This window comes from Solanum lycopersicum, chromosome 7 (genome assembly GCF_036512215.1).
Source record: "Solanum lycopersicum chromosome 7, SLM_r2.1".
NCBI lineage: Eukaryota > Viridiplantae > Streptophyta > Magnoliopsida > Solanales > Solanaceae > Solanum > Solanum lycopersicum.
The window spans coordinates 30,951,535-30,973,176 of NC_090806.1; the positions used below are offsets into that span (position 1 = coordinate 30,951,535).

Genomic DNA, 21,642 nt, shown 5'->3' on the forward strand with positions numbered 1-21,642 from the left:
CTTTTTGGCTAACTACATAGTATTCTTCTTTTTGTCTTTTAAACAAATTTCTTAAAATAGGTATTTCTAATACTTTTTCAACACTTAAATCTAATTTTTTTTTACTTATTCGATTTGTACGTCTGGTATGACATTATCTTCTCCTTGACATTTTGAACATATATGGTCGGGGTATTTTTGTCCAATAATTTTGCAATATCTGGTCTATAATTCTTCCGAAATAAATCAACTATGAAAGATGATCTACAAGAACAGGTATATGGCATAGGAGGAACAGAAATATTAATAAAAGCCTGCTTTAGAGAAGGAATAGATACACCTATAGAAATATATTTAGCAGATGATAGAATTGTACACCCTATAGAAAAAAGCGTAATTAGTGCAGTAAAAGGAAACTTGATATATCAAAAATTTAAATTTACAATAAGTGCTAATTATACAGTATCATTAACAGATAAAAACATAGATAGATCATTAGTTCTATATTGGAAAATGTCTGGAATAGAACTAGCACCAGGAAGCAAATTATTTACAGCAAGATGTAAAAATTTATATATACTAACAACAAAGCATAAAATAACTGCAAAAAATAAAATTAACAAAATAAAAATAGAAAATCCTTTTGAAAAAATAATTACTGTAATAGACAATAATGACTATAGCTATAAAGAAATTGATATAGAAGAAGATTTAGAGATAGTAAAAGAAAGATTAAGCACTTCAAGCGTACCAAATACTTTGACAAGAGCCACCTCATCAAGGATGAGTACATCTAAAAGAAAAAAAAAGTATTTGTATTTTATTTTGTATTTTATTAAAATTCTGTGTCGGCTGAATATCAGCCATATGTAGAAAGAAATAATTTTATTTTTGTCGTGTTGCGTCAGCTATAAAAAGCCAAATTGTATAAAAGTCGTAAAGTAAATAGTTTGTCGGCCAATCATGTAAAATGTTTGGCGGCCAATTATATAAAGTAGTAATAGTAAGTATTTTGTTTTCTTGTGTCGGCCGAATAAAGAGAGGCCATGTGTAAAGTATGTGTCGGCCACTTTTGGCCAAAAGTTTGTAAATTTTGTGTATAAATAGAGGAGCTTTCCTCATAAATAAAACACACCTTCATCCTTACATCTCTCATCTTTCTGAATACTCTCTTTACGCTTCCATCTCCATTGGTCTCTCATCTTTCTGAATACTCTCTTTACGCTTCCATCTCCATTGGTATCAGAGCTAGTTAACTAAATAACTATGGAAAACAAATCAGTATGTCGGCCAATCATGTAAAAAGTTTGTCGGCCAATTATATAAAGTAGTAATAGTAAGTATTTTGTTTTCTTGTGTCGGCCGAATAAAGAGAGGCCATGTGTAAAGTATGTATCGGCCACTTTTGGCCAAAAGTTTGCAAATTTTGTGTATAAATAGAGGAGCTTTCCTCATAAATAAAACACACCTTCATCCTAGACACTGTATTAATGGAGCTGAAGGATTCAATACTAATGAAGATGAATGAGTCTTTCGCTTTGGGAAGTGATGGCATACTTAGGTATCGAGACATGCTTTGTGTTCCAGATGTGGATGATTTGCGGACCAAGATTATTGCAGAGGCCCACGGCTCCAGATATTCCATACATCCAGGTTCCACCAAGATGCATCATGATCTTAAGAAGATTTATTGGTGGGATGGTATAAAGAAGGACATTGCATAGTATGTAGCCAAGTGTCCTAATTGCAAGCAGGTTAAGGCAGAGCATCTTAAGCCTGGTGGTCTAACTCAGATTATTGAGGTTCCGACTTGGAAGTGGGAGGCCATTAATTTGGACTTCGTGGTTTTTCTTACGAGGACTAGGAGGGACCATGACTCCATATGGGTTATTGTGGACAGATTGAGTAAGTCTGCCCAATTTATCGCTGTGAAGTCTACTTAAAGAGCCAAGGATTATGAGAGACTCTACATTAATGATATTGGGAGATGGCATGGGATTCCCTTGTCTATTATTTCTGATATAAAGATCTCAGTTTACTTCATATTTCTTGAGAGCTTTCCAGAAGATCTGGGCAACGCAGGTGAATCTTAGCAATGCCTTTAATCCTTCGACAGATGGGAAGGCAGAGCGCACCATTCAGACATTAGATGACATGTTGAGAGCATGTGTGATTGAATTCAGAGGTAATTGTGATGACCATCTTCCTTTGCTAGAGTTCTCGTATAATAATAGATATCACTCTAGCATTGGGATTCACCATTCGAGGCATTATACGCTAACAGGTGTAGATCTCCAGTTAGGTCGTCCGAGGTTGGAGAGTCGTCTGTTTGGGGTCCAGAGATCATTTATATGGCCTTAGAGAAGGTTATAGTGATTAGGGACATGTTGGTGACTCCTTATAGTCGGCAAAAGTCATGTGTTGATAACATAAAACGGCACTTAGAGTTTGATGTTGGTGACAAGGTTTACTTGAAGATATCACATATCAAAGGGCTGATTAAATTTTGTAGATAAGGGAAACTGAGCCCGAGGTATGTTGGTTCATATGAAATCCTACAACGTGTCGATGAGGTGTTCTATGAGTTTGCATTGCATGCAGATCTAGCTTCTGTTCATCCAGTCTTTCATGTCTCTATGTTAAAGAATTGCCTAGGTGATCCATCATCAATCCTACCTATTGAAGGTTTGGGGGTTGGTGAAGACTTGTATTATGAGGAGGTACATGTTGAGATCTTAGACAGACATGTGAAACGGCTGAGGAACAAGGAGATAACCACAGTGAAGGTATTGTGGAGAAATCATCTTTCTAAGGGTGTTACTTTGGAGGTTGAGGCCGATAAGATCCCACTACCCTCATCTTTTCAGCTCTTGAGGTTAGATTTCCTACTCTTAAGCCTATGTTTCCTTATCTCTCCGTATTTTGTTGCTATAGGTTGATTGTGCATAGTGATTTTATTATGATCTGATTGGCAATACGATGTGAAGTGGTAGTGTCATTCAGGAAGAAATGTTCCTGGGGGCGGAGAATAATGTGACAACCCTAAAAATGAATAGGATAAAGACTTAGGGTGTCAAGAATGCTTGCGATTAAACCAAGGTTCACACAGTTTATACGCGTAGAGCAAGACCTCAGAATCCTAACCACCATCAAGTCAACTAAATTGGTGAGTTAATTGGAAAGTTTGAACCAACCACCAAGTCAATTAAATTGAAAGAGTCTTTACCGGACTTAAAAGAAATTTTTTTTTGAGGGTTCAGGGGTAAAATGGTATTTTCCAGGCAAAGGGTAATATTGTAATTATCCTGGGGAATTAATAAATTAATTAATTAATTTAATTAAAGGAGCAATTCATATTGGGGCCACCGGAGTGACCCATATCGCTAATGGGGTGCCAGTCGGGTTCGAGCCCCTCTACGAGCAATGGATTGATTATTTAATCATCAATTATAATCTATTCATTAACGATAAAATGGTCCTTTCACCTATTAATTAAAATTAATTAGATTTTGTATTAGATTAATTAAATCCTATTTTGACTAAGTCTTGAATTTAGTCTCCTAATCCTAATAACTCTCTCCCTAACGTTTCTCAACTCTCTTCCACGTCTCTCAACCCTATTTCTCTCACTCTCTGACTAAAAAGAAAGCTCAAGAACATCTTAATAAAAATTGTTCTTCACACTTAAAAAATACACGAAAAGTTTTAAGAAAAACAAGGTAATAAAAATGTCAAGTCAAAGGGAGGTTGTTCGTCGAGTGGCGTGTATGTTGAGGAGAATTTGGGCGTGCTTTGGAGAAGTTTCTGTTAAGCAGCTACTCACTTGAACAACATCAAAAGTTATGGGTTTTTTCTCTCTTGGTCCGTTTACCAAGAGGTCCCTTACGATTCAAAACATTCATTCCGAAACTAAGGTTGTTCCCTTTTTTTATGTCCTTGTGCCTAGCTCCCAATTAAATTTGTACGATGGGTATGTTGTGCTGCTAGATCTAGCAATGAATAATGTGTTTATATTAAATGTGAACATGTTGATGTGGGGGAAATTACGAAGATGATATTCAAAGTATGACCGAAAAGGTTGGTGTGTGTGAGCACGTTGGCAGTGTCTTACCCATTCTTTGGAGTCGTATAAGACATGAAATTCTTGTGTATTTTATGTGTGATATGTGTATACCATGTGATTTTCATTGAAATTAAATATAGTGGATTGAAATGACCATCTTTTAGCCAACTAAACTCATAAAAAATGTGCCTAAAAATAAGTTGAAGAATGACTAAAATTTTCCAGATTTCTGTACTCTTCAAGAATGTAAAATTGTGGGTTTTGAAAGTAAAATTAAATATGTGAGGTCAATGGTAATTGAACCCAAGACCTGAAATCCTAAAGAAGGTGACAAAAGAAATTAAAAAAACCTAATGGATCTAGTGGGATTCGATCCTAGTTACTGCTTTCGTGAAAAGAAGGGAAATGGGGCTAAGAGGATTTGATCCTAGCCACTGCTTTATCGAAAAAGAAAAGGGAAATGGGACAAAGGGGATTAGATCCTAGCTAATGATTTCGCAAAATAATGAAAGGGAAATGGTGCTAAGGAGATTCGAACTCGCTAACTGGAGGTGAATGAAGAGAAAAGTAATTAATCAAATAAATGGGAGAAGTGGGATTCGAACCCACAATGTCCCAAGCATCAGCAAAATGAAATGACAAAAATAAGGAGGCTGTGGGGGTTTGAACCCACAAACTCCCTATCCCAGTGAGAATTAAAGGAGAAATCAAAGAGACTATGGGGGTTTGAACCCACAAGCTCTTTGTTTAGGCAAGAATGGGCAACAAGAGACTAACAATAATTAAAAAGGGACTGTGGGGGTTCGAACCCCCAACCCTTCGATTAACTAAGAGTAAAATTAAAGTAAAATATTAATCATTCAATGTAAATGTTGAGATTTAATTTAGAAATCTAATGTAAAGAATACTAGAAATAAAATCAATAAAAAAATATAAATAATATCCAAGTGATTCAAGATTTGGGTTCCCTTGCTCAAACTTCTGTGTTGATACATAACTCATGCATGAATAAAATATCCAAGAATAATTCCATATACTTTGATCAAAAGTAATGATATTGGCATATATACACGATACATAAGTCTTGTACTAAAAATCTTAGGTAAGTAAGAATCACTTAGCGAACTATGAATGAAGCCGCATGGCTTGTATGCATTTACACATAAGTATAACATACGTTCAAAAATAAGTGAACCTAAGATGTGTGTAATGAAATGATGAACCCTAGGAGGGTATGTATGAGTGTAAGATACACTAAGTGGCCTACTGCATTGGCATATGATGAGATGAGCTATGAAATAATTAAATGAACATTTACATAGTAAGAGGTGAGTAACTATGAAAAGCAAAGGTGCTAATAATGAAGAATGGTCGTGACAAAATGATATGAGGCTAATGTATATGATGAGAGTAATCTAAAATAAGCCTAAGTAAATGTTACAAATATGTACTCACCAATGAGAGTGTAAGATAATGAAGACACCAGTCTCTATGAATACTCTAATGAAAGTATTGAGCTTAACACACTTATTTCTAATGATGAGATGAGAAATCATCTTATGAGCTATGCTGTCTTAATACTAGAAGCCATCTTCCATGACATATGAGTTGAATGTAATTGAACTTTATATTGAGAATCGATAGGCTAGCTATAAGGGGGGATGCCTATTTTCGCAAAGAGCGAAGGTTCACCTAACTCTCATGAGATGAGACAGTGCGGCTTGCCGGGTATGGGTCTCCATACATCTCCTTGTGTTTGAACCTATCATGCCAATATAGTGATATGGCAGGGTTAAAATCCCATGTACGCTAACATGTTTTTGGGTCACTTTTGACAGTGATACCACCTATTTTCATTGTGGGAGACACTGGATTTCATGATGCTCATATGATCTATGTTGGTTAAAGTTAATGTTCCCAAAGAATGAATGAGGCCAGCCTCAAATGAAGCACATAATGAAATGATTGATACTAAAGGTGTTAGGATAGGATAATCAAGAGGTGATCTAGACCCAGGTAATGACATGAGGTTATTTCTGATTATTGCACAACAAAATCGATGATAGTCTTAAACTATACCCTAGGTATAGCTGGTGTTCACACTGGCCTCTAAGTTACATGAAATAAAGTATGTATGAATAAATGATGCAGACTTAGTTTTTGATAATGAATACTCCCTAGTTGAGGTCCCATGCATTGAGCCATCATTTTGGAAAGTCTTAATGTCAAGTCCATGATTCCAAGGTCTCATGGTATATGAATGAATGATATGAAATAAGCTATGTGTTATAGGTAATTTGCTATGATATGTGCTATATGAATATATTCTGTGTGTTGTGAAATACGATATTTATAATTATGCATGTTACTATAATGTCATGAGCTTCCTAACTCAATTAGGAATGTTCACTAACTTTTCTAATCTCAATTTTGCAAGTCTACTGACTTGACTTCCAAAAATAATGTCTTTAGGAAAGAGTTGTTCTTTCTCATGCATGTCCTTGGTGTGTGCTTGCATATACCCATACTTAGTACAAGTGTGTAGTAACCCTATACATCTATACTATTTTAGGTGCAGCCATAGGTGGTGATATAGCTACAGGTTCATTGTTGTAGCTATCCGAATGTCAGCGTTCATCCAGATTTTGGTAGGCCTCATACATTCGAGGATCCTACTGTATTACATTCGAGCGTAGTTTTAGAGTTGAGCTAGTGGGGCATGTTCCACTAGCGTTTCTTTCGTGTTTTTGTTCAGACTTTGTATTGGTTCCATTTTGGCCATTATACTATTAAAACTTAATAAATTATTTCTTGCAGTTGCTTTTCTCTTCAATTTTAGATAGTTGATCAGGAACGATTGTGAAATCTTAAGTATATATAGAAAGTCTGTTAAAGATCAAAATGTTTCAAATTTTCTGCCAAAATTAATCTAGGTGAGGTATGAATAATGCATGTAGGCTTGTCTGCGACATCTGAGAGGTTAACAACACCGGTCTCGTCTGGGGTCTAGATTCCAGTGGTGATACCAAACCCTAAATCCTAAAATTTGTAAAACCTAAACCCAAACCCCCCAAAAATCCCAGCCTAAGCGTTAAAGAAGCACATAACTCTTAAAAACATTAGACCATCCCCCCTACCCCCCAAAAAAAACTTAAACCTTATAATAATCTAATCTCTAAACCCTACAAATCCCCAAACCCTAACCTAATGCCTTGATCCCTAAAAACCCTTAAGAGACACTTAACACGTAAAAATCTTACAAAATAACAAAAACCACTTAACCTAATAAAACTCAAAGTTATAAACATTATAAGCCCCTAAATTGAGACCCTAAATTGTGTATACAAAACCCTAAAAAACGCAAACAAAACACCCAAGCCATAGACTCCAAACCTATAAAATCCCAAAACCCTTAACCTAAAAATTCCAAAGCTCTAAACCCTAAAAACATAGATAAAACCTTTAATCCTACACCCTAAAACAACATATCCCAAATCCCTAAACCCTAACCTAAAATTAAAAATGTTAGAGCTAAAACCCTAAGAGACCCTAAACCGTATACGGTAAGAAACGTTAAATCCTATAAATCCTAAAATAAACCTTAATACCCAATTAAACCCCCTGCAAAACCCTATTCTATAAACCCTAAATTGTAAAACTCCATAAACCCTAAATCTAACAAAACACAAAAAAAACTAAGACCTAAATCCTAAAAAACAATTAACCCTTAAAAACCCTAAAACACAAAAATCCCGCAAAACCCTAACCCTATAAGACTTTACGAACCCTTAACAAAAGAAAAAAATTTCCTTTACCCCAAAAAACTTGTAAGGAACCCTTAAACTAAGACCGTAAACCCAAAAAAAAAACCTATGCTTTAAACCTTTAACCGTAACCTAGAACTATAAATCCTAAACCCAAATTCCTAGGAAATCCTAAATTCTTTAAACCCTCAATTAAACCTACAATACTAATAATATTTAAACCCTACGCCTAAAAATACAAAAAAAATCCAAAAGCCTAAACCCTAAGCGCAATAAAACCGTAAGAAATATTTAACTCTTCACACCAATAAAAACTCCAAAAGTTCATATATCTAAAAATCTCTAAGCAATAAAATTTATGAGGCCCTAAATAGTAAATGAAAAACGCTTAAAACACACAAAAAAACTTTAATCACTAAACCCTAACCTATAAAATTCTAAAAAACATTAACTTAAAAAAGCCAAAGACCTTAACCCTATAAACAAAAATTAAACACTTAACATAAAACCCCAAACATTATAAAACCCTAAAACCTTAAACACTAATCGTTAACATAAAACTCTAAATCCTAAACCTTAATCCCTAAGAAAGACTAAACCCTAAACCATAAGAAAGACTAAATTCTATAAAAACTAAATAACCCTAATTCCCATTTAAATCCCTTACAAAACCCTAACATCTAAAAATTAAACATTAAAAATTCCTAAAATTTTAAGCTTTACACCCTATGAAATCACTAATCTTACATGCTTATCCCTAAAAAAAACCTAATCCCCAAACTATAAACATATATAACCCTAAATCCCTTACCCTAAACCCTAAACTCTAACCTAAAATCCTAAATTCTATGCCTAAAATCCTAAAGCATAAGAAACCCTAAATATTAAAATCAACCCAAAACATCATTTGAAGCCCGTATGAAACCTAATGTTTCAAACCGAAAATCATAAAAATTTGTAAATTCTAAACCTTAAAATCACAAAAAAAAAAACTAAAGCCCCAAACCACAATCCCAAAGACACACTTAATCCTAGAAAACCCCTAAAATATATAAAAACCCAAAAATCTCTATGATGTAAACCCTATCAAGCACTAAATCTTATATCCCAAAAACTAAAAACACAACCAGTCGTGACTTATAAATACAAAGCCCTAAATCCTGAAACCTAGATAAAACCCTTAACATAAAATCTATACCTAAACACCCCCAATCCCTAAACCCTAAACCCCAACCTAAAAACCTATATTCTAAACCTAAAATCCAAAGAAACCCTAAACCTTGAGAAACACTAAATTCCATAAACCATAATATAAATCATGAGACCCGTTAAACCCGTGCAAAACCCTAAGATATAAACTCTAAATCATAAAAATCTATATACAAACAAACTAAAAGACATATAGAAATATTAACCTTAAACCCTAGAAAACTATAAGAAATACTTAACCCTTAAAAACCCTAATAAATCCAAAACCCTTAAACCAATAGAACCTTAATGCTCTAAGCACTATAATTCCCTATATCATATATGCTAAACCCCAAAAAACAAAAAAAAACTAAACTTAAACCATAAACCTACAAAACCCTAAAATTCTAGACTTAAAACACTCAAACCCCTAAACGCTAATAAGCTTGAAAAAATCCTAACCTATAAAAATCAATAGCCTTAAACCCTAAACCCAAACCTAAAACTCGAAGTCCTAAATCATAAGAAACTCTAAATCCTATAAATCTTAATTTAAACCCTAAAAACTCGTAAACCCTAAACCATCAAAACATATTTACAAAAATCCCAAGCCCCTAAAAACCTGGATAAATACCTTAACCTAAAAGGCTAAGCAATAAAAAACCACTTGGCCCTAAATCTTAAACCCTTATCTAAAACCCTAAATTCTAAATGTAAAACTCTAAGAACCCATAATACCTAAACCTTATGATACCCTAAGCTCAATAAATCATAAAACCCATTTAATACACCTACGAAAACCGAAGCTTTCTATCCAAAATCAAAATAATATATAAATCCAAAAACCATAAAATAAGTAAAAACCATAGACCCTAAAAAACCATAAGGAACATTTAACTCTTAAACCCATAAAACACCAAAAAACCCGTAAACCTAAACACACTCTCAGCTCTAAACCTTATAAAACCCCAAAATGTATATGCTAAACCCTAAAAACAATACACAAAAAACGCTAATCACTTAACCGTATACCTATAAATTTGGAAAGTCCTTATCCTAAAAACCCAAAATCGCTAAATTCTAAAAATAAAAGAAAACATTAAGTTTTTAAAAAATATACCTATAAAATAAAAAAGATCTTAACCTAAAAAACCCTAAGCCCTAAACTCGGTACCCAAACCTAAATCCCTTTTCCTAAAAACCCTTAAGACCTACACTCTACTCTAAAACTCTACTAAACCTAAAACCATAAGAAACTATAAACCCTAAATTTTTAGAAACCCTAAAATAAACACAATAAAAAAACATAATCCCTTAACACTAGAAACCCCTAAGAAACACATAACCATTAAAAACCCTTATAAAACCTAAAAATCACTAAACTTTAAACCCTAACCTAAAATGCTTGGTCCTAAAAAGTAAAACCTCAGAAATCCTAAACCATAAGAAACTGTAAATCCAATAAATCCTAAAATAAATCCTTAAAATGATTTTCAACTCTAACAAAATCCTAAGCTTCAAACAGTAAATCATGAAACTCCATAAACACTAACCTAAATAAACAAAAAGCCTTAAGTCCTAAACCCTAAATCCAAGAGATCGTTAAGAATCACTTAACACTAAAAAGTCTAAAAAAGAAATTCAAAACCCCAAATCTTTAATAAAAACTCTAAGATATAAAATCTATAATCCCTTAAATCATATATATTGAAACCCTAAGAAAACATAATACTTTAAGAAACCTTAAACCGAAAATAAACAAAATAAAACATAAACACTAAGAAACAATACTTAACCCGAAAAAAAACCCAAAACCGCTAAACGTAAATACTCTAAGCTCAAAATCCTAAAAACCCTTAACATAAAAAGCAAAACCTCTAGACCTAATAAAAACCTAAATAAAACCCATAACTTAAGACCCTAAACTCAAAAAAAACCTTAACTCTAAAATCTAACCTCAAACCCAAAATTCTAAATCTAAAACCTTATGAAAGCCTAATCATTAAGAAACACTAAAAAATAATTCAAACACTAACAAAACTAATCTCAAAAATTTAAATCCGAAAAATCTTTAAACCCAAAAACAGAAAAACCCAAAAAAATCCCAAATCTCTAAGACTTTAAGAAACAGATAATTCATAAAAACCGTAATCCCCCACCCAAAATAAATCCTAAACCTTTAAAACCCTAAGATCTAAACCATAAAAAGCCCCAAACCCTAAACCATAACCTAAAACCGTTGATCCTTAAAACTCTTAAAAAACACTAAATACTTAAAAATCTTACAAAATACAACAACCCCCAAACCTAAAAATTCTCTTATCTATAAACCCTATAAACCCCAAAATTTTATATGCTTAACCCTAAAAAAGAAAAAAAAACCGAAGCCATACACTCTAAACCTATAAAATCCTAATCCTTTTACGTAAAAAATCCAAAGGCCTAAATCCTAAAAACCTTGATAAACACAAATTCTAAACCAAAAAAACTCATAGCCTTAATTCTAAACCCTAACCTAAAACCCAAAATGTAAGACCTAAAACCCTAAAAAACCATAAACCGTATATGTTAAGAAACCAAAAATCCTATAAATCCTAAAAAAACCCTTAAATCAATTTAGAATCCCTACAGACCCTAATTTCTAAATCCCATATCCTATAAATTCTTAAACCCTAAAAATGAAAATAAAAAACACAAAAATCTCTAAACCCTAAATCCTAAGAAACACTTAAACCTTAAAACCCCTAAAAACAACAAATGCCCTAAAACCCTAAACCTATAAAACTCTAAAAAACCTAAAAAATAAAAATAAATTCCCTTTAACCCAAAAGCATGGATAAAATCCTTAACCTAAGACCCTAAACCCAAAAAAGCCCTAAGATCAAAACCTTTACCATAATCTAGAACCTAATGTAACACCCCAGAAGTTATATGAACTAGAATAGATACTTATGTAGTGAATAATGATAATTCTAGACCTAAATTAATGTAATTTACTTTATTTGGATGTATTAAAGCCTAAACGGCAAAGAACGACCACGACGTACAGAGACTAGTAAATGTGAACTAGTGTACCTTTGGGTTTTATACGGGGTTTGAAGAGTCATATGAAGGTCCAGATTTTTAAAAATTCTAAGGATATACATTAATGTCTTTTAGGGTCAAAAAATCAAGTAACTACTCCGAATGGACAAACCTAAGGGTCCTTGTGTAGGACCCAACAACTGACTCTAAAAACTATCAAAAACAACTATCTAACCACAAAGGGATCGAAGAGCCATCGATGGGTTCATGCCCCATCGATGGTGCTTGTGAGTATATGTAACGACCTGTTTAGTCATTTTGAGCAACAGACTTCAATTCTGGAAAAACTGGCAGAAGCAACGGACCCAGCGACAGACCGTTAAGGGCACGGCGGACCGTCGCAGGGTCTCATTTCAAAACACTTAGAAAATCTGAAATTGGGTACTGAAAATCGACTCTCTGAACTTCGTAACGGAGTGGCAGGATGGACCGTCACAGGCCATTCACCCAAAATTAAGTTTTTGAACTATGCGACGGACAGCAGGACGGACCGTCGCATGCGCGACGGCTCGTCACAGTTTGCATAATCCCAGTTGGAGTCGGATTTCTAGTTAAGTTTTAAAGGGGCATTTTGGACTATTCCTGCTATAATTATATATTTCGTGGGTTTATATTAATAACTCAAATTCTTGGGGGTTAAAAGAGGTAACCTTAAGTTAATTCGTGGGGTATTATTGCCATCTTTTATTCTTAATTATATACTAATTAGGGTAAAAGAAAGAGGGTTTGAATAAGAAAACAGAAAGAACAAAAAGGGAGAGGGAGAACCGATCGAGAGAAGAGGAAAGCACCAAGCTTTGAGGATTAGCTTGTTGATCGCAATTCTTCGGTGGAGGTAGGTTATGGTTTTCATGCTATTCGTAGTAAACTCTTAATAGCGAATGATATGTGTTAGTAGTATTGTAAACCCTTCTATATGCTTAATTGTTTGCTTGCATGAATGATGTGATTATGTATTTATGAATAAATACGCATGATGAAGCTATTGAATCCCAAATCTTGAAAAGAAACCCTAATCTACTCTGTTAATGAAGATGCCTTGGTATAAAAGAAGGCTTGATGAATGAAAGTACTGAGATTAGGGGATCGGGTGCCACGTTCCGGTACTAGGATAGAATATGGATCGGGTGTCACTTTTCGACACCAGGATAGTATATGGATCGGGTCTCACGTTCTGACACTAGGATAGAATATGGATCGGGTGCCACGTTCCGGTACCAGGATAGTATATGAGGATCGGAGTGTCACGTTCCGACACCAGGATAGTATATGGATCGGGTGCCACGTTCCGACACCAGGATAGTATATGGATCGGGTTCCACGTTTTGGTACCAAGATAGTATATGAGGATCAGAGTGTCACGTTCCGAGACCAGGATAGTATATGGATCGGGTGCCACGTTCCGGTACCAAGATAGAATATGGATCGGGTGCCACGTTCCGATACCAGGATAGAATGAGGATCGGAGTGTCATGTTCCGACACCAGGATAGTATATTGAGGAGCGGAGTGTCACGTGCCGACACGAGGGGAATAATGATAATGAATCTTGAAATATGTTAATATATTCAATCTATTGAACTGAATTCCCAAATGAGTATGATGAGGATGTGTGAGTCCTCATTGATGTGCTTGGTGTTGTAACCAAGGGTTATATAACTGTAAATGCATCATGCTTAATACATACTGTTTTCTATTTTGAGTTGGCCAATGATATCTACTCAGTACCCGTGTTTTGTACTGACCCCTACTTTTATTGTTTTCTTCTTGTTTATTTGTGGAGTGCAGCAAACGTGCCGTCATCTTCGACTCAACAGTAATTCAAGCCAATCTTAATACATCGGAAATTCAGGGTGAGCTAATGCTTCTAGCTTGGACTGGATCTTCTTCTTCATGTCTTGATGCCTTGAACTTCCGGCATGGACTAGCTTCTTATGTATTTTTAGCTTCTTAGAATACTCTTAGTTTAGTAATTTGATTATAGATGTTCTTGTGATGATGACTTCCAGATTTTGGGAATAATAATAGTTATTGATTTTATTAATGAGTTTAAGTCTTTCGCATTACTTTATGTTGATATTACATTGAAATGTTAAGGTTTAGATTGGTTGGTTCTCTCACATAGGAGGGTAAGTGTTGGTGCCAGTCGCGGCCCATTTTGGGTCGTGACAAACTTGGTATCAGAGCATTAGGTTCGTTGGTCTCATCACACAAGAGCAGGTCTAGTAGAATCTTAAGAAACGGTAGGGGGACGCCTTTACTTTTCCTTAGGAGGCTATAAGACTTTAGGAAAATTTCACTCTTTCATTCTTTCTTTCGTGCTACTACTTGAGTCCAATTGGTATCTAGGCGATACGAATTGGTGTCTGACCATCTTCACTCTCTTTCGCAGATGGTTAGAACTAGAGCAATGACTACGCCGACACCAACATCGGCCAGACAAGAAACAACTGAGCCAGCCACTGGGGTTGTGCCTCGAGGAAGAACAGCGGCAAGGGGCCGTGGTAGAGGTCGTGGGAGGACGTCCTCTAGGGAAAGAGGACGAGCGCCTAGCCCATCTGATTCTAGGGCAGTGACTCCTCCACCGACTAAGGAAGTAATAAGAGAAGGGGAGGATGGGGAAAATGAACAAGTGCAAAATGAGGAAATGCCACCCCAACCTACCCCAGAGATGATCAATCAGGTTCTGGCTTATCTTAGCGGGTTATCTGATCAGGGCCAGACACCCCCGCTGTTTTCTGCACCAGCACCTCAGGCTCCGGAGGTACAACATGCGGCTACTATGGCTCCCCACATGGATGTTCCATTGGAAATAGGCACGTTTCCACGCCTTACTACTGGGCCTATAATGACAAATGATCAGCATGAACTTTTCAGTAAGTTCTTGAAATTGAAACCTCCTGTCTTCAAGGGTGCAGAATCTGAGGATGCTTATGATTTTCTGGTTGACTGTCATGAGCTACTACACAAGATGGGTATAGTAGAACGGTTTGGTGTTGAGTTCGTTAGTTATCAGTTTCAAGGGAACGCCAAAATGTGGTGGCGGTCACATATTGAGTGTCAACCAACAGAGGCACAACCTATGACTTGGGCCTCATTCTCTAGCTTGTTTATAGAGAAGTATATCCCCCGAACTTTGATGGATAGGAAAAGGGATGAGTTCTTAAGCCTAGAGCAAGGTAGGATGTCGGTCAATGCATATGAGGCTAAGTTTCGTGCATTATCCCGGTATGCCACCCAATTGTGTTTCAGTCCACAAGAGCGAATTCGCCGGTTTGTGAAGGGGTTGAGGTCAGAATTGCGGATTTCGGCCTTACAGATAGCGGCAACGGCAAAATCCTTCCAAGAGGTAGTAGACTTTGTGATAGAAGTGGAAGGAGTGAAGCCAGACGACTTCACCTCGACATCGACATCAAAAAGGTTTTGAAAGGGAGGCGAATTTAATGGTGCTTACACTAGAGGACAGGGTTCGGGAAGTTACTCAGTCCGACCAATTCAGTCTTCACTACAGACTGTAGTTGGGGGTCCACCTCCGACCGGTCAACACTTCTCTGAGAGACCTATGAATGAACCCAGAGAGCGTTATGGATGTGGGGAGATTGGACATATTAAGAGATATTGTCCAAAACAGAGTTACAGACCTCCAAATGTTAGAGGTTGAGGTGGTCATGGCAGAGGCCGTTATTCTGGAGGACGTGGTGGTCGAGGAAATGGTGGTCACCAAAACGGCCGAGGTGATGGGCAAACTGGAGCCACTACATCACAACAAGGTAGGGGCAACGGACAGACGAACAATAGGGCCCATTGTTACGCTTTCCCTGGGCGGTCTGAAGCGGAGGCATCTGATGCTGTCATCACAGGTAATCTTTTGGTTTGTGATTGCATGGCTTCTTTATTGTTTGATCCTAGATCCACATTTTCTTATGTATCTTCCTCATTTGCTAATGGTCTAAATTTACATTGTGAATTACTTGATATGCCTATTCGTGTTTCTACTATGGTGGGTGAGTTTGTGGTAGTTGAAAAGGTGTATACGTCTTATTTGGTGAACATTGTGGGGAGCAACACTTATGTAGATTTGGTTATCTTAGAAATGGATGATTTTGATGTAATTCTTGGTATGACTTGGCTTTCTCCACAATTTGCGATCTTGGATTGTAATGCTAAAACGGTCACGTTAGCCAAGCCTGGGACAAATCCGTTAGTGTGGGAGGGTGACTACACTTCCAATACGGTGCGTTTCATCTCCTTTCTTCGTGCTAACAAAATGGTTAGTAAAGGGTGTTTAGCTTTCTTGGCACATCTCAAGGATGACACTACCCAAGTGCCTTCGATTGAGTCGGTTTCAGTAGTCCGTGAGTTTCTGGATGTGTTCCCTGCAGATCTTCTTGGTATGCCACAAGATAGGGATATTGATTTCTTTATTGATCTCGAACCGGGCACACACCCAATTTCTATACCCCCTTATTGAATGGCTCCCGCAGAGTTAAGAGAGTTAAAGGCACAACTTCAAGAGTTATTGAACAAAGGCTTTATTAGACCAAGTGCATCTCCTTGGGGTGCTCCGGTTTTGTTTGTGAAGAAGAAGGACGGGAGTTTTCGAATGTGTATAGACTACAGACAACTAAACAAGGTAACCATAAAAAACAAGTATCCTCTTCCCTGCATTCGATCAGTTACAAGGTGCTTGTGTCTTCTCTAAGATTGACTTGAGATCCGGTTATCATCAATTGAAAATACGGGCAACGGATGTGGGCATTACGAATTTGTAGTGATGTCTTTTGGTCTTACGAATGCCCCTGCTGCGTTCATGAGCTTGATGAACGGGATCTTTAAGCCATATTTGGACCTCTTCGTGATCGTATTTATTGATGATATATTGGTATAGTCAAAGAGCAAGAAGGAACATGAAGAGCATTTGAGAATGGTATTGGAAATGTTGAGGGAGAAAAAGCTTTATGCCAAGTTCTCTAAGTGTGAGTTTTGGCTATATGCAGTGTCCTTCTTGGGGCACGTGGTTTCTAAGGATGGAGTGATGGTGGATCCTTCTAAGATTGAGACAGTGAAGAATTGGGTAAGACCTACTAATGTGTCGGAAATAAGGAGCTTTGTTGGGTTAGCAAGCTACTACCGCCGATTTGTCAAGGGATTCTCTTCTATTGCTTCCCAATTGACGAACTTGACTAAGCAGAATGTTCCATTTGTATGGTCGGACGAATGTGAGGAAAGCTTTCAGAAGCTCAAGACTTTGTTGACTACCGCACCTATCCTTACCTTGCCAGTAGAGGGTAAGAACTTCATTGTTTATTGTGATGCATCCTATTCTGGTTTGGGTGCAGAACTAATGCAAGAGAAGAGTGTGATTGCTTATGCTTCAAAGCAATTAAAGGTGCATGAACGTAACTATCCGACCCACGATTTGGAATTAGCTGCGGTAGTGTTTGCATTAAAACAATGGAGACACTATTTATATGGGGTTAAGTGTGAGGTCTATACGGATCATCGTAGCCTACAGTATGTCTTTACTCAGAGAGATTTGAACTTGAGACAGAGAAGATGGATCGAACTACTGAAGGACTACGACATCACCATTTTGTATCATCCGGGGAAGGCGAATGTTGTAGCTGATGCTTTATGTAGAAAGGCAGGAAGCATGGGAAGTCTAGCCCATTTGCAAGCCTCTAGACGCCCATTAGATAGAGAGGTTCAGACTCTAGCTAACGACTTGATGAGATTAGAAGTAAATAAGAAGGGAGGATTGTTGGCTTGTGTGGAGTCAAGATCTTCTTTTCTTGACAAAATTAAGGGAAAACAGTTTGATGATGAGAAACTAAGGCGAATCCAAGATAAAGTATTGCGAGGGGAGGCTAAGGAAGCACAAATCGATGAGGAAGGTGTTTTGAGAATCAAGGGAAGGGTATGTGTACCCCGCGTCGATGATTTGATCAACACTATTCTGACAGAGGCTCATAGTTCAAGGTATTCTATACACCCGGGTGCAACCAAGATGTATCGTGACCTAAAGCAACACTTTTGGTGGAGTAGAATGAAGCGTGATATTGTTGACTTTATTGCCAAGTGTCCAAACTGTCAACAAGTAAAGTATGAACACCAAAGGCCCGGAGGAACACTTCAGAGAATGCCCATTCTGGAATGGAAATGGGAGAGAATTGCAACGGACTTTGTGGTTGGTCTTTCAAGGACAATGGGTAAGTATGACTCCATTTGGGTGATTGTTGATAGGTTAACTAAATCTACTCATTTTATTCCGGTTAAGGTGACTTACAATGCCGAGAAGTTAGCCAAGATCTATATCTCAGAAATCGTTCTATTGCATGGGGTTCCACTATCCATTATATTAGATAGAGGTACGCAGTTTACTTCTAAGTTTTGGAAAACATTGCATGCGGAATTGGGTACTAGGTTGGACCTTAGTACTGCATTCCATCCTCAGACCGATGGTAAGTATGAGCGAACGATTCAAGTGTTGGAGGATATGCTTCGTGCATGTGTGATAGTGTTTGGTTGTCATTGGGATAGCTTCCTACCCTTAGCGGAGTTTTCATACAATAATAGCTATCACTCAAGCATTGATATGGCTCCATTTGAAGCATTGTATGGTAGGAGATGTAGGTCTCCCATTGGTTGGTTTGATGAGTTCGAGGTTAGACCTTGGGGTATTAATCTCTTGAGGGATTCGATGGAAAAAAGTGAAGTCTATTCAAGAAAAGCTTCTAGCGGCGCAAAGTAGACAAAAAGAATATGCAGATCGAAAGGTTAGAGACTTACAGTTCGTGGAGGGTATACAAGTCTTGTTGAAAATTTCACCAATGAAAGGGGTGATGCGGTTTGGTAAAAGGGGTAAACTAAGTCCAAGGTACATTGGACCATTTTAAGTACTTAAGCGAATAGGGAAGGTGGCTTATGAGTTAGCCTTGCCTCCAGGGCTGTCCGGAGTACATCCGGTGTTCCATGTGTCGATGTTAAAAAGATACCATGGGGATGGAAACTACATTATCCGTTGGGATTCAGTTTTGCTTGATGAGAACTTGTCTTATGAGGAGGAGCCTGTTGCTATTCTAGATAGAGAAGTTCACAAGTTGAGGTCAAGAGAGATTGCATCCATCAAGGTGCAATGAAAGAATCGACCGGTTGAAGAAGCCACTTGGGAGAAAGAGGCAGATATGCAAGAAAGATACCCACATCTGTTTACAGATTCAGGTACTCCTTTTCTCCCTTGTTTTCCTTCTTGTGATCGTTCGGGGATGAACGATGGGTAAATTGGTATCTATTGTAACGACCTGTTTAGTCGTTTTGAGCAACAGACTTCAATTCTGGAAAAACTGGCAGAAGCGACGGACCCCACGACGGACCGTCAAGGGCACGACGGATCGTCGCAGGGTCTCGTTTCAAAACACTTAGAAAATCTAAAATTGGGTACTGAAAATCGACTCTTTGAACTATGTAACGGAGTAGCAGGACGGACCGTCACAGGTGTGACGGACCGTCACAGGCCATTCACCCAAAATTAAGTTTCTGAACTATGTGACGGACAGCAGGACGGACCATCGCAGGCGCGACGGCCCGTCACAGTTTGCATAATCCCAGTTGGAGTCGGATTTCTGGTTAAGTTTTAAAGGGGCAATTTTAGACTATTCCTGCTATAATTATATATTTTGTGGGTTTATATTAATAACTCAAATTCTTGGGGGTTAAAAGAGGTAATCTTAAGTTAATTCGTGGGGTATTATTGCCATCTTTTATTCTTAATTATATACTAATTAGGGTAAAAGAAAGAGGGTTTGAATAAGAAATCAAAAAGAACAAGAAGGGAGAGGGAGAACCGATCGAGAGAAAAGGAAAGCACCAAGATTTGAGGATTAGCTTGTTGATCGCAATTCTTCGATGGAGGTAGGTTATGGTTTTCATGCTATTCGTAGTAAACTCTTAATAGCGAATGATATGTGTTAGTAGTATTGTAAACCCTTCTATATGCTTAATTGTATGCTTGCATGAATGATGTGATTATGTAATTATGAATAAATAAGCATGATGAAGCCATTGAATCCCAAATCTTGAAAAGAAACCCTAATCTACTTTGTTAATGATGATGCCTTGGTATAAAAGAAGGCTTGATGAATGAAAGTAGTGAGATTAGGGGATCGGGTGCCACGTTCCAGTACCAGGATAGAATATGGATCAGGTGTCACGTTCCGACACCAGGATAGTATATGGATCGAGTGTCAAGTTCCGACACCAGGATAGAATATGGATCGGGTGCCACGTTCCGGTACCAGGATAGTATATGAGGATTGGAGTGTCACGTTCCGACACCAGGATAGTATATGGATTGGGTGCCACATTTCGACACCAGGATAGTATATGGATTGGGTGCCACGTTCCGGTACCAGGATAGTATATGAGGATAGGAGTGTCACGTTCCGACACCAGGATAGTATATGGATCGGGTGCGACGTTCCGGTACCAGGATAGAATATGGATCGGGTGCCACGTTCCGGTACCAGGATAGAATGAGGATCGGAGTGTCACGCTCCGACACCAGGATAGTATATTAAGGAGCGGAGTGTCACGTGCCGACACGAGGGGAATAAAGATAATGAATCTTGAAATAATGTAATATACTCAATCTAATGAACTGAATTCTCAAATGAGTATGATGAGGAGGTGTGAGTCCTCATTGATGTGCTTGGTGTTGTAACAAAGGGTTATGGTAACTGTAAATGCTGCATGCTAAGGATATTAGTTGATTTTACGATATTGCTTAATACATACTGTTTTCTATTTTGAGTTGGCCAATTATATCTACTCAGTACCCGTGTTTTGTACTGACCCCTACTTTTATTGTTTTCTTCTTGTTTATTTGTGGAGTGCAGCAAACGTGCCGTCATCTTCGACTCAACAGTAATTCAAGCCAGTCTTACTACATCGGAAATTCAGGGTGGGCTAATGCTTCTAGCTTGGACTGGATCTTCTTCTTCAAGTCTTGATGCCTTGAACTTCGGGCATGGACTAGCTTCTTATGTATTTTTAGCTTCTTAGAATACTCTTAGTTTAGTAAGTTGATTATAGATGTTCTTGTGATGATGACTTTCATATTTTGGGAATAATAATAGTTATTGATTTTATTAATGAGTTTAAGTCTTCCGCATTACTTTATGTTGATATTACATTGAAATGTTAAGGTTTAGATTGGTTGGTTCGCTCACATAGGAGGGTAAGTGTGGGTGCCAGTCGCGGCCCATTTTGGGTCGTGATAGTATACACATAGAATCGTCCCGTTGTCCCCCCAAAAATGCAATCTCTGTCCCAAACAACGCTTGACCACTACGGTTTTTGGTTTGGGTGACAGGGCATTGACATGCTTTCGTTGTTGACCCCCAACCTTAGTGCCTCAACACGACTTAATTGAAGGTGGTTGGATAATTGCAAAATTAATTAATTATAAATTAGGGACATTTATTATTATTCAGTTTTGGGGTATTGAAGTATCCTAATTCGATAAACTAACCTTACAATATATAAATCCCCAAACCCATATAGCTCC

General features: G+C 37.3%; 1 protein-coding gene across 1 annotated transcript; it reads left to right on the forward strand.

Moving 5' to 3' along the window:
- The first annotated feature begins 1,469 nt into the window (after positions 1-1,469).
- LOC138337388 (uncharacterized) lies at positions 1,470-2,928 on the forward strand. Its single transcript, XM_069287297.1, has 4 exons — positions 1,470-1,680; positions 2,036-2,164; positions 2,581-2,765; positions 2,914-2,928. The coding sequence occupies exons 1-4, from the start codon at positions 1,470-1,472 to the stop codon at positions 2,926-2,928; spliced, it is 540 nt and encodes a 179-aa protein (XP_069143398.1).
- The last annotated feature ends 18,714 nt before the right edge of the window (positions 2,929-21,642 follow it).